This window comes from Vicia villosa, linkage group LG3 (assembly GCF_029867415.1).
Source record: "Vicia villosa cultivar HV-30 ecotype Madison, WI linkage group LG3, Vvil1.0, whole genome shotgun sequence".
In the NCBI taxonomy this organism is placed as follows: domain Eukaryota; kingdom Viridiplantae; phylum Streptophyta; class Magnoliopsida; order Fabales; family Fabaceae; genus Vicia; species Vicia villosa.
This window is the reverse complement of record NC_081182.1, coordinates 179,960,026-179,974,143: the sequence shown is the minus strand read 5'-3', so window position 1 is coordinate 179,974,143 and position 14,118 is coordinate 179,960,026. Positions and strand designations below refer to the sequence as shown.

Genomic DNA, 14,118 nt, shown 5'->3' with positions numbered 1-14,118 from the left:
ACTTGTAATCTTATTCCTTTAGAATTTTAGGACCTCTAATCTCCATAACCTTTGGGTTAGTCTTTTCCCTTAAAATCCTATAACTTTAGGTAGTTTCTTAACTTGACAATTTAGGACCTAGAATCCTCTCTTAGTTCATATTAGATTAGGTTCCTTTCCTTTTTCTTTTCAACTTTAAAACATTTTAATAAATGAAGAGGCGGATCACACTTTACTAATAGTGGGAGAGAAATGAGTGTGATTTATTCCCTAATCTGTTTCTCAATCACTTAGTGGGAGAGAAATGAGTGGGATTCATTCCCTAATCTGTTTTTCAATCACTATATAATTGGAGAGAAATGAGTGGGATTCATTCTCTAATCCGTTTCTCTACCATTATACACTCTTATGTGGTTCAACTCGCAAACTAATTCCCTTTAAAAATCACCAATCAAAAACATCCAAAACATCTAATAAAGGTTCAAACTAAAACAAAGTAATGAAGTGGTGTGAAGCCTTGTATTGGGTTTCGTTCATCATGAAGTTACATAAAAAACACAAACCAATCTTCTCTCTTCTCTCTCTTGCCTTCAGGGCGTTCTTTCCCTTAATCGGATACGTTGCTTCCTTTCGATAGCATACAGGTAATGCGTAAGACTCCACTCATCGAGCTGCTATCCTAATGCTAGATTGCGAATGTAACTTCGTCCACTAAAAAACACAAAAACAAACAAAAACATGTGAGCCGAACTACGACGCTCTGATTCCTGAAAAGGATACGTAGGCATTAGGTCGCGGGGCCTAAGCGAGCACAACTATTTATAAACCTTTTTTCCCCTGTATTTCCTTTTCTTTCTTTTGCATGCATTCCCTTAGCATTAAGCTTTAGATTTATAGTGAACACACCCTTAGAATAGAACAGACATAAGTGGATCCTGTGGGGTACCACAGACGTGAGGGGTGCTAATACCTTCCCCTTGCGTAACCTGTAACAACCGTTTTTCTTTAATTATTTATTTATGTGAGTTATGTGAATTAATTGTGAACTATGTGTTAATTATATGCTTAATTGATTTTATGTTGTATAGGATGTCTGCATCTGAATTGTCTGAATTGAAGAAGCAGTTGGAAGAATTGCTTGAGAAGAGGTTTGTGAGACCTAGTGTGTCTCCGTGGGGAGCTCCAGTGTTGTTGGTTAAGAAGAAATATGGAAGTATGAGACTTTGTATTTACTATCGTCAGTTGAATAAGGTGACAATTAAGAACAAGTATCCACTTCTAAGAATTGATGACTTGATGGATCAATTGGTTGGTGCTCGTGTGTTTAGCAAGATCGATCTGAGGTCGGGTTACCATCAGATTAAGGTGAAAGATGAGGATATGCAGAAGACGGCCTTCAGAACCCGTTATGGACAGTATGAGTATTCCGTGATGCCCTTTGGTGTTACTAATGCACCTGGAGTATTTATGGAGTACATGAATCGTATTTTTCATGAGTATCTGGATCGTTTTGTGGTGGTGTTCATTGATGATATTTTAATTTACTCTAAATCAGAATCAGATCATGCTGAGCATTTGAAGTTGATATTGCAAGTCTTGAAAGAGAAGAAGTTGTATGCTAAGTTATCCAAGTGTGAGTTCTGGCTGAAGGAAGTTAGTTTTCTGGGGCATGTCATTTCTGGTGATGGCATTTCCGTGGATCCGTCTAAAGTTGATGCCGTGTTGAGATGGGAAACTCCTAAGTCGGCTACCGAGATTCGAAGCTTTTTGGGACTAGCTGGCTATTATAGAAGGTTCATTGAAGGTTTCTCTAAGTTAGCACTTCCGTTGACTAAGTTGACTTGTAAGTGTAAGGCTTTCGTGTGAGATGTTTCTTGTGAAGATAGTTTTACCGAGTTGAAGAAAAGGTTGACGTCGGCACCGATTTTGATATTGCCTAATCCGGAAGAATCATTTGTGGTTTATTGTGATGCTTCTAAGATGGGTTTAGGGTGTGTGCTCATGCAAAATGGTAAAGTTGTTGCTTTTGCATCGAGACAATTGAGATTTCATGAGAAGAACTATCCTACGCATGATTTGGAACTTGCTGCTGTAGTGTTCGTGTTGAAGATTTGGAGACATTATCTTTATGGTTCTAGATTTGAAGTCTTTAGCGACCATAAAAGCTTAAAGTATTTGTTTGATCAGAAGGAATTCAATATGAGACAACGAAGGTGGTTAGAACTGTTGAAAGATTATGATTTCGGTTTGAATTATCATCCAGGAAAGGCTAATGTTGTTGCCGATGCTTTGAGTCGCAAGACTTTGCATATGTCAGCAATAATGATTAAGGAGTTAGAATTAATTGAGCAATTTCGAGATATGAGTTTGGTATGTGAAGTGACCCCTAAGAGTGTTCGATTGGGTATGTTGAAGATTAACAATGATTTTATGGATAGTGTCAGAGAAGCCCAGAAGTTGGATGTGAAATTGGTTGATTCAATGATTGGAGTCGATCAAGCTGAGAATGGTGATTTTAAGTTAGATGTGCACGGTGTGTTGAAGTTTCGTGATCGGATTTGTATTCCTGATGATGTGGATTTGAAAAGAGCTATTCTTGAAGAAGGTCATAGGAGTAAATTGAGTATTCATCCAGGAGCTACAAAGATGTATCAAGATTTGAAGAATTTGTTTTGGTGGCCTGAAATGAAGCGTGACATAGCTCAGTTTGTGTATGCATGTTTGACTTGTCAGAAGTCGAAGGTTGAACATCAGAAGCCTGTTGGTTTAATGCAACCGCTGGAAGTCCCGGAATGGAAATGGGATAGCATTTCTATGGATTTCGTGACGGTTTTGCCGAATACCATGAGAGGACATGATTCGATTTGGGTGATTGTTGATAGGCTTACGAAGTCGGCTCATTTCATACCTATTAACATCACTTATCCAGTTGCGAGGTTGGCGGAGATTTATGTATGTGTGATTGTGAAGTTGCACGGTGTTCCTTTGTGTATTATTTCGGATAGAGATCCAAGGTTCACTTCAGATTTTTGGAAGAGTTTGCAAGAGGCGTTGAGTTCTAAGTTGAGGTTGAGTTCAGCATATCATCCTCAGACCGATGGTCAAACGGAGAGAACGATTCAATCTTTGGAAGATTTATTGAGATCTTGTGTTCTTGAGCAAGGAGGTACGTGGGATACTTATCTTCCATTGATAGAGTTCACATACAACAATAGTTACCATTCGAGTATCGCTATGGCACCGTTTGAAGCGTTGTATGGTCGGAGATGTAGGACTTCATTGTGTTGGCATGAATCTGGCGAGAGTGTAGTACTTGGACCTGAGATTGTACGAGAGACTACCGAGAAGGTTAAGTTGATCCGTGAGAAGATGAAGACTTCGCAAAGTAGGCAGAAGAGTTACCATGACAAGAGGAGGAAAGATTTAGAATTCCAAGCTGGTGATCATGTATTTTTAAGAGTTACGCCGGTTACCGGAGTGGGAAGAGCCTTGAAGTCGAAGAAGCTCACTCCTCATTTTATTGGACCGTATCAGATTTCAGAGAAGGTTGGTAGTGTGGCGTATAGAGTGGCTTTACCGCCTAATCTTTCGAATTTGCATGATGTGTTTCACGTGTCGCAACTTCGGAAGTATATTTCTGATCCTTCGCATGTAATTCATATGGATGATGTACAAGTGCGGGATAATCTCACGGTGGAGACTATGCCGATAAGAATTGAGGATCGCGAAACAAAGGCGCTTAAAGGAAAAGAGATTGCTTTGGTGAAGGTGGTTTGATCGGGAACTACCGGTGAAAGTATGACGTGGGAATTGGAGAGCAAGATGCGCGAGTCGTATCCTGAGTTATTCGATTGAGGTAATTTTTGAGGACGAAAATATTCTAAGTGGGGGAGAGTTGTATGACCGTTTTTCTTTAATTATTTATTTATGTAAGTTATGTGAATTAATTGTGAACTATGTGTTAATTATATGCTTAATTGATTTTATGTTGTTTTAATTGGGAATTATTAGTAAATAATATAAGATAGTAAGTGTTGCTGATTATTGGGCCTAAGTTGGTATTAGTAAGTGAGGGGTGTTAATTAGAGCCCATTGGTAATTTAAGATAGTAAGGGTTTAAATAAAACAAGGGTTTTAGAGGAAATAGAAATTAGAAGTTCATTTGGGGTTTTTGGTGAAAGAAGAGAAGAGAGGAGAGAAGAGGAGAATCTCAAGGTTGAAGATAGAGTTGGCTTCAATCCAAAACCTAAGGTAAGGGTGGGATTCTTTCATGCTAAAGGGATGTATGATGATGTTTTGGGTGGGATTTGATTGTATGCTTGTATCCATGGAAGTTGTATGTAGAGATGTTAAGGTTTATGAAAAAATGCATGAATTTATGATTTAAAATGCTTTTTAATTGATGTTTGATGATGTTATGATGTTAGAAGACCCATAATAGGTGTTATAATTGTGTTTATAACATGTATTCTATTGTTATTCGTGATGCTTGGTGTTTTCCAACTTGATTGAGTTGAGTTTAGGGGTTTTGGGATGGGTTTCGTATGTTGTTTTCTGTGTTTTGGGTTTTCTGAAAATCGCCAGTTCGTGCCGCGAACCTTTGTTGGCGCCGCGAACTTCTTGGCAGAAACTCAGGAAAATTTGGTTCACTCAGTTCGCGCCGCGAACCCTTGTTTGCGCCGCGAACTGCTTGGCAGAAACTTGGGAATTTTTGATTCGCTCAGTTTGCGCCGCGAACCTTGTTGGCGCCGCGAACCCTGTTTTACAGAACCTTTTCCAGACTTTGAAATGATGTAACTTTTGAATCGTAACTCCTTTTTAAGTGCCGTTTGAACCTATGTGAAGCTATAATTGAGACCTTTCTAATGAATATGATTTAAGAATGCTTATAAACCTTTTAGAATCTTTCTTTAAATGAATTTGTTTGATGTTATGATTTGTGTGGTGAAGTAGTGTGTTGTTGTATGATGATGCAACATAGCGACGTGATTGGGAAGTGGCGAATTACTATAAAAGTAATGATGTTTAGTCGATATTTGTGATGTATTGTGAATGTCGTGTTTGTATGGATGTTGCATTTATTGAGTCACATCCATTGCATAAAGAGACGGTGGCCTTAATGGTAAAAAGCGACGGTGGCCTTAATGGCAATTAGCGACGGTGTGCCCAATGGCAAATCTTGAGACGTGGGAGTTTACTCCAAATGGTACCACATGCATTTGCATAAGTCGAGTCACATGTGAATTGCATTTGAGTCTAACTTGATTATGGTATTGTGACTTGATGAATATATGTTTGTTAAGATGTGGTGACTTGATGATGAGATGTTTGTTGTGGTTGTGTTGGAATTTTACTTATGAACTGTATATATTGTCATAATTGAATTGATGACATTGTTACCGTTTCTTAAGTTAATATTGTGATGAGAAGTGGTGACCAACGTATGATCTCTTCTCTTGCTTTGAACATTATCATACGTTTCTTTATAATGAATGATATCTCACCCCTTATGTTTGAATGTTACCCTCTGTTGGTAACGTGCAGGTAACGACATGGAGTAGCCGTGTACCTTATAGCTCGAGTCGGTGTGTCAATGCTCTGATACGTAGCACTCGGGGGGGGGGGGGATGTTTGCGATACTTGCTTGTGTCTTGTTTTATGTTGTTTATCTTTTCTTGAACTTTGATGTTAAGTCTTGTGGAGGCGTTTTGGATCTATTGTGCCATGTTGACAAGAATATAAGATTTGGATATTGTGTTGTTATTTGGATTCTGATGCAATATGATGAAGTTGTTTGGATTTATATGTTCGATGAATTATGAGTTTCCTCCGATATAAGTGTTATGTATCCATGTACTTTGAGCATGAATTGTAGTTTTGTTTAAGTCGAATATGTGACGCCTCAAATTAGTTGCTTGTTTCGATGTTTTATACTCTGTTTGCTCTTTTTAATTGAGGGGTAGATTTGGGGTGTTACATAACCGACTTCTTACCCTATCTTTGGTCGCAAGACCTTCTCTTATCCTTTCCTTATTCCAGGTTTTCTAAAATTCCTTTTCCTCGATGGGATAGATATATTAGTGGCAACTCTGTTCATCATTTTTGCGAGCGTGCGTCACTCATGGCCGTGTCCATCGAGCTAGATCCTGAGCTGGATTCACCTACATGCAGAAGGAAAAAAGTAAATTCGACGATATATCAAATCCACCCTTCCACCGCAACACAAGTGAAAGGGTAGAGCAACGGGCGGCAATGCTCCCGGCCAAAACCCTCATCAAGGACACTCACGTCTATCACCCGAGAATCCCTTCCAATAAAACTTAACAAAAAACTATACGCTCTCTGAACGTGATATAAAGACGCCAGGGAAGCTCGCGAATATCCCGAGCGAAATCTTGAATAATTCGAGCGATAACTGGAATCTCCCGAGGAAAAACACGAGGCCGCCGATCAAACCCATGAATCTACCGGGAAGAACACAGAAAATTAACTAACTAATGAGGAATCTTCCGGACATCGCTTGGATAACCCGGGAATATATAAATCTCCTTGCGCGCTCCCAGCAGCGTCCCCTCCACCGAGGACCCGTCTCCTCGTGGCCTTGTGCCGAGGACCTTCCCCCTCATAGGGTTACTTCACATCCAACCCCCCGAATAATACGGAGTCCACGTAGTCCCTGAAAGACCGCGTCTCCCTTAAACTTATGAGTGGTTGACCAGGACAGAAACCACGTACTCACCTCCGATATTTGCGCCCAGGAATCTTGGTAGTCTCCTAATTGGGCCTGGGTATCCAGTCCAGTAGCGAGATCTTGGCCCAACGCTGGGGGCTATAAATACCCTCTTTCATTAGAGGGTCAAGTATTCATTCTTCTCTAACATTTATATTGTACTTGCGCTCTGTTGCTCATCTTCTCACTTTAACATCGGAACACCTTGCAGGTACACCCCCTAGTTCACTGAAGACCCAATTCCTTGCAGGCCTTGAAGATCCTTCTGATCAGGTACGATCACAAACATTCCCAATAACAAAGATTAAAAGTATAATCTTACTTTATTGCAAAAAAGATATGAGCATATATATATATATATATATATATATATATATATATATATATATATATATATATATATATATATATATATATATATATATATATATATATATATATATATATATATATATATAACATGATGATTATATCAAGGATTGACACGACAACTTTATACTTTTCTAAAATTCAAAGAAGTGAGACGAATGACTAGCCCCATTAACTTGTGGTTCATCCTCAATCGATACTTCAAATGCCTTAAACTCTCTTCAGATAGATAAAAGAAATTAGCATATACATATGGTATATATTGAGAACCATAGTCTACATACCCATAATTCAACCTATATCCTTGACTAATTAATCAATTAATTTCTAAATCTAAATGATTGATATAAATACCAATCATTTAAATTAAAATATTCTAATACAAAAACCACAATAAATATTAAATACCAATCATTTAAATTAATTTCTAAATCTAAATGATTCGTATAAATACCAATCAATTAATTTCTTAACCATTTAAATACCAATCATTTAAATTCCTCTATAAATACCAATCATTTAGCCTTTCGTTAATCGGACAACAATAAAACGTCAACTACTTTCTTTTCTTTCTGCTTTTCAAAAACCATGTCTCTATGGCTCATTGCATTCTCCACTTTCATATTATCTATCTTAATATACCGTTTTCTCAAATCCACAACAAAATCTTCTTCATCTTCACTGCCACTTCCACCTGGACCAAAACCATGGCCTATAATAGGTAACATGCCTCACTTAGGTGCTGCCCCACATCAATCTATTGCAGCATTGGCTCAAACTCATGGCCCTTTGATGCACCTCAAATTAGGGTTTGTTGATGTTATCGTGGCCGCTTCCGCCTCCGTGGCTGAACAATTCTTAAAGGTTCATGATGCTAACTTTAGTTGCAGGCCACCTAATGCCGCGGCTAAAAATATGGTTTATAATTATCAAGATCTTGTGTTTGCTCCTTATGGCCCAAGGTGGAGATTTCTCCGAAAAATTTCCTCGGTTCATCTCTTTTCAAACAAAGTTATGGCCGAATTTCAACATTTACGTGAGGTCAGTTAATATCATATTCTAAATTTTAAATCATAAATTCGTGTTTGTTGTTAAAATTTGATATTATTAAGTTGATCACTTATTATCACTTGGGTTTGAACTTAGAATTTTGCTTTGCGCGTTTTAAAGTTACTGCAGTTAAATTTTTAGATAAATTTATTTTTTTCTTATAAACAAATTTGGTGAATTCTTATCTACCCAACTCAAAAAGTTGGGTAAAGTTACATTCTATGTAAAATGTCTTGGAAACAACAAATAATTGTACTATTTTAGAATTAATTAAATATGTTAAAATTAAATGAAATCTTTTGATTGGTTGAATGTACACTACCCAACTTTTTGTGATGGGTAAAGAAGTTGTCCCCAACAAATTTATATTACAGTCTTATGATTTGCATGACTTAATTGGTAAGTAATAATATTCATTGCAATATTTACTAGAAAAAATAAAGTATATGGACAAAAATTGTATAGGAAAATATATATATATTTTTTTTTGACCAAAACAAGCTTAACTTCTTTCATTTATAAGAATAGTATCAATACAACGAGGAATACTGTTAACATGACTGCGTCGAGGCCAAGAATTGGCCGCCTTTGTAAGACAATGGGCAACCATATTCGCTTGACGCCTAATGAACTTAACCTCAAAGTTCGTGAAATTACAAAGTAAAGATTTAATAGAGCGAATAATAAAATTAAATTCAGAACCACCGATGGTATTAGAGTGAATAGCTTGGACAACTTGAAGAGAATCACTTTCGAAGATAACTCGGTCAAGATGAAGGGTTAGAACACTTTGGATAGCTTCCTTTAATGCCAACGCTTCCGCTTCAAGGATGGAAAACGAACCAACATCCCAAGCAACACCTGCTTTAACAAAATTCCCAAGGTTATCACGGATACACCAACCTCTATTAGTAGTTCCTTGGGTACGGTTAAAACCTGCATCAACATTACATTTAAGCCAACCGGAAGGGGGGAAAATCCAAGAAAGGGTGGATGAAAGAGACGGCTCTCCATCCTGGTTATTTTGAGGATTTTGAGCCAACCACCACTCTTGCCACTTGTGAAAAGCTAACCAACCAAGCCTTGATACTTCCTCTTTCTCATTGTTCCAAATAAAATCATTCCTGTTATGCCACAATAACTCAATCATCATAGGAAAATATATTACTTTCCATATTTTGGTTCTTGAAGGAGCTCTATATTTTATTTATTGACTTTTTCAATAGATGAATCTTGTATCTTTAAATAATTTATCTATATACTAAAGTGGTAAAAATATATGTGGCCAAAAAGAAAAAGTAGTAAAACAAAATTAATACAAAATATCAACCATATTAAAAATCAATTAATGTTTAGTTTTTAGTAATATATTTTTGGGTTAAAACGAAAACACCTTGATAAATTTTCTTAAGCGCCGGAAGAAATGATAAATTTTCAATGTTCGACTTTTTCTTAATCTTTGGACCAATTCTCTTCTCTTTTTTTTTTTTTTTATGTTTTTTTTTTCTAATTTAAAAAAAAAAATTATTATCAAGTAAAATCTCAAGTTAATTTTGTTATCCTTGCTATGATGATAGCATACATCATTGTGGATATTTTTTTTATTATTAATAAAAGTCAACTATTTTGTGAATTATCTATGTTTAACTTTCATAACAATTTAGTTTATCTTATTAGACAATTAGTATTTTTTTCAAGAATTTATTAGGCAATAATAACTTAAATGATTTTTTATTATAAATAGTTAACTTTAAAAAAATTATATTTAATATATATTTTTAATATAAAGCATTTATTCAAAACAAAAACAATAAAAATATTAACTTTATAACTGATGATAAGGATGTGCAAGAGAGACACAACATAAAATTTAAAATTTTGTATAAGTTAAATTGTAACTACTTAGAATCATATTACAAGTTTGTATTGTTAATTTTGTAGTTAAATAGAATCTCTTATATATTATGATATAATCGGGACTAAATTAAGAACTCAAGACAATTTAATCTAGTTGATAAAATCATCAATAAGATCAAACATAAAAAACTTTAACTATTTATGTAAAAAAATTCTATAAATTAAAACCACTCGAATATAAAGAAAAAATTGCTTTAATAATTGAATTGAAATTTAAGATTGATAAAATATAAGAAAACCCATTTAAAAGTGTAGTAATTTAAAAGATGACATTTTGTCTATGCTTACCTACCTTTCATTTTTAGTTGACCTACAAAACAACCCAATAAGTTGTTCTTATTCAAGTGGGAAAGTTTAGTTTTTTTTTTTTTTTTGATTATTTTCATAAAATAATATTAAAATTCTTAAACTTACATATTTAATTCAATTATATTCTTTCCAATCTATATGAGAAATCTGATCTTTTATATATATATATATATATATATATATATATATATATATATATATATATATATATATATATATATATATATATATATATATATATATATATATATATATATATATAAAAGATATCGATTATTCGATAAATAAAAAAAATACACATGTTTTATAAATCAAATCAAAGTGAATAGAACTAACCAATTTCACTTTTCAGGAAGAGACGGCAATATTGACAAGCAAATTGGCAAGTTGTTATTCCGACACAAAACCTGTGAAATTGGGACGATTATTGAGTGTTTGTACAACCAATGCACTTGCTAGGGCTATGTTAGGAAGGAGAGTGTTCAATGACGAGAATGGTGGTAATGATCCAAAAGCTAATGACTTCAAGGATATGATTCTTGAAACAATGGTGTTGGCTGGAGTTTTCAACATTAGTGATTTCATTCCTTCATTGGAATGGTTAGATCTTCAAGGAGTTCAAGCAAAAATGAAAATATTACACAAAAAATTTGATGCATTTTTAACAAACATTATTGAGGAACATGAGACTTCTAATTCGAAGAGTGAGAAACATAAGGATTTGTTGACTACTTTGTTGGCACTTAGAGATGAAGGAGATGATGAAGGAAATAAACTCACTAATACTGAGATCAAAGCTTTACTCTTGGTATGTTATTTACTATTTTACTTACTATTATTTGTGTCATGCATCAGTGGGGCAGGAATTTGAGGCAGACAAAAATAATTGATTGTATTGCACTATTGGTTCTTCATTTGTTTTAGTTTAGATGTTTTATTTTTATTAATTTTGTTCTTGATTTTGTTTAAAAATCGACTATTAAATTGAGAGAATAAAAATAAATAAATAAATAAGGGATTGAGCCCGAGCACATGCTCAAATAGGCTGGGCTATAAAACCGCCCCTGCACTGCATGCAGTTAGATTTTATCGCATTCTAACAGTTGATATATTTTTAATATTTGGATTAAGATCAAATATTTGAAATTTTAAAATATATTAAAGATAGATAATTTCCGATTTATATTAAGAGTTAAAGGATTTATATTTAATAAACACAAAATCCAATTACTATTTTGCTAAAATCCAAATTTATGTTAAGAATTAAAGGATTTATATTTAATAAACACAAAATCAAATTACTATTTTGCTAAAATCCAAATTAAAATTAGTCAATTTTATTAAACCCTAGGTGTCCTAGCCCAGTCGTCGCCATTGTATATTTAATTCAAAATATTAATTAATAGGTAAACATCTTTAAAACTTAGCTGTTGAAAAAAAAATCAATTTTAGGTACATGACTACCTTAGTTTATTAAAATTTAAAAATAATTGTTTACATAAATAATTGCATTATCATTTAAAAACAATTGTGTTACATGTTCAGTTTAAAAATAATTAGTTTTATGCATTATGTTCTGCATTATCATTTTCTTTTTAAATTCTTACCTAACACTCAAACAGTGATGCCTTATCTTTTTTTCTATGTATTTACATTATTACTACGCATTTTTCAATTTAATGTTTTATCAAAATCCATAATATGGTGTGTTAAAGAGATTATAGCAGAATGTCTTTAACTGATTAAATAAGATTAGTAATGAATGGTTCAATCCTAACAAATTAATTAGAGACTATGTTTTATCCATTTTAATAGTGACAAAGATTTATAAAGTCCTTTTTAGTTATAGTTTAACCGTAAAAAATTTAAAGTCATGTGCGGTAGCCCGCCTTGCACGCCCTCAAAGACGGCCCTGAGACTTATACATTTTAATATTGTTTAAATTAAAAGTATTATACAACCTTATGAAATTAATTATAATCTTAATTATAATTTTTTTTTTAAAAATTCAGTCATAATTTTACTATTAAAAATGAATAAGTAGAATGTGGTGAATTCGGATGGGTATTTCTTTCATCAAATGTTCTACTATCAATTGAGTTATACTTATGGATAGATAAATTATAATTTACTTTGACATTAATTTTTTTGTACAGAACATACCCTAACACATTGTTTGATGTTTTTGTGTAGAACATGTTTGTAGCTGGAACAGACACGTCATCAAGTACCACAGAATGGGCCATTGCAGAACTGGTCAAAAACCCAAAAATCTTAGCCCAAGTCCAACAAGAATTAGACAGTGTCGTGGGTCGAGACAGAAACGTGAAAGAAGAGGACATACCAAACCTACCTTACCTACATGCAGTTATAAAAGAAACATTTCGTTTGCATCCATCAACACCTCTTTCCCTTCCAAGAATAGCTTCAGAAAGTTGTGAGATTTTTGGATACCACATTCCAAAAGGTGCAACTGTTTTGATTAATGTATGGGCCATAGCCCGTGACCCAAAGCAATGGGCTGACCCTTTATTATTTAAACCGGAAAGATTCTTACCCGGTGGTGAAAAGTGTGGTGTTGATATTAAGGGAAATGATTTTGAAGTTATACCTTTTGGTGCTGGACGTAGAATTTGTGTTGGGATGAGTCTTGGGCTTCGTATGGTTCAGCTTTTAACTGCTACGTTGGCCCATTCGTTTAATTGGGAACTTGAAAATGGGCTCAAACCTGAAAAAATGAACATGGATGAGGGTTTTGGACTTACTCTTCAACGAGCTGAGCCATTATCAGTTCACCCTAAACCCAGGCTCTCGCCACACGTGTACTCGTCAGATTTCTGATTTGTAACATTTACATTTGAGAAATTTTCTTTTTGGGGTGCACCTTAAGTTTCTCTATCCTATGCTTAATTATAATCGTGAATAAATGGTTTTTTTAGTATGTTTGTGTGAGAGGATCTCGAAAGGGTCAAAGATGCAATCTTAGTTTGTTTATGCATTTGTATTTCAAACTTTTATGTAAATATATATGCCCTTAATTGTGGTATCTTGAAAAATATATATAAAAGTTTGATTTTTTTTAATTTTAAAATAAATACGAACAACAATAATTTATATTGTTCTGTATCGGCCAAAGATAAAAAATAAAAAAAAACCAAAGCACTATCTACTTCAAATGACCTTTACTACTTCAAAAAGTTAAAATTCAAAAGGTATTGTGTGTATTAGTGGCGCGGTTTTAAGGAAAAAATTTCATCTGATATAAAGATAAAATTACTAATGGTTAGGTTCACTTTTTGATGAATGGTCAAAAATATCTGATTTGATCATATCCAATTTCATGCGGTTTAATTTGAATCAGTTTTTTGAATATCCAAACTACAAATTATATATTTTATTAATATTATGAAAATCTAAATTTTTTTTATAGATTTAACGTAATATATAACATATAATATATTAAAAATTCATATTACAAAATGAGAATGATCTACTAAGATAGAAACAAATGAAATAATTAAAATAAATATATTAAATTAAACTAAGAAATAATATTAAAAAAATAAGTGTCATCAAATAATAAGTTAACACAATATGTCATACTAATACAAATAAATAAGCATGTAATTAAAATATATACATGCGGTATGGTTCAATTTTGAGAAATCAATATGAAATATAATCCAAAGCGAGTGGTCTTCCCAAAATGATATCCAGACACATCTACTATTATTCATTTTCTTGATTTTTTATTTTTATTTTTT

General features: G+C 33.7%; 1 protein-coding gene across 1 annotated transcript; it reads left to right on the top strand.

The window, feature by feature from the left end:
- Positions 1-7,664: 7,664 nt before the first annotated feature.
- LOC131656964 (flavonoid 3'-monooxygenase-like) lies at positions 7,665-13,195 on the top strand. The gene is made up of 3 exons (XM_058926502.1): positions 7,665-8,119; positions 10,707-11,162; positions 12,548-13,195. The coding sequence occupies exons 1-3, from the start codon at positions 7,667-7,669 to the stop codon at positions 13,193-13,195; spliced, it is 1,557 nt and encodes a 518-aa protein (XP_058782485.1). The 5' UTR covers positions 7,665-7,666.
- The last annotated feature ends 923 nt before the right edge of the window (positions 13,196-14,118 follow it).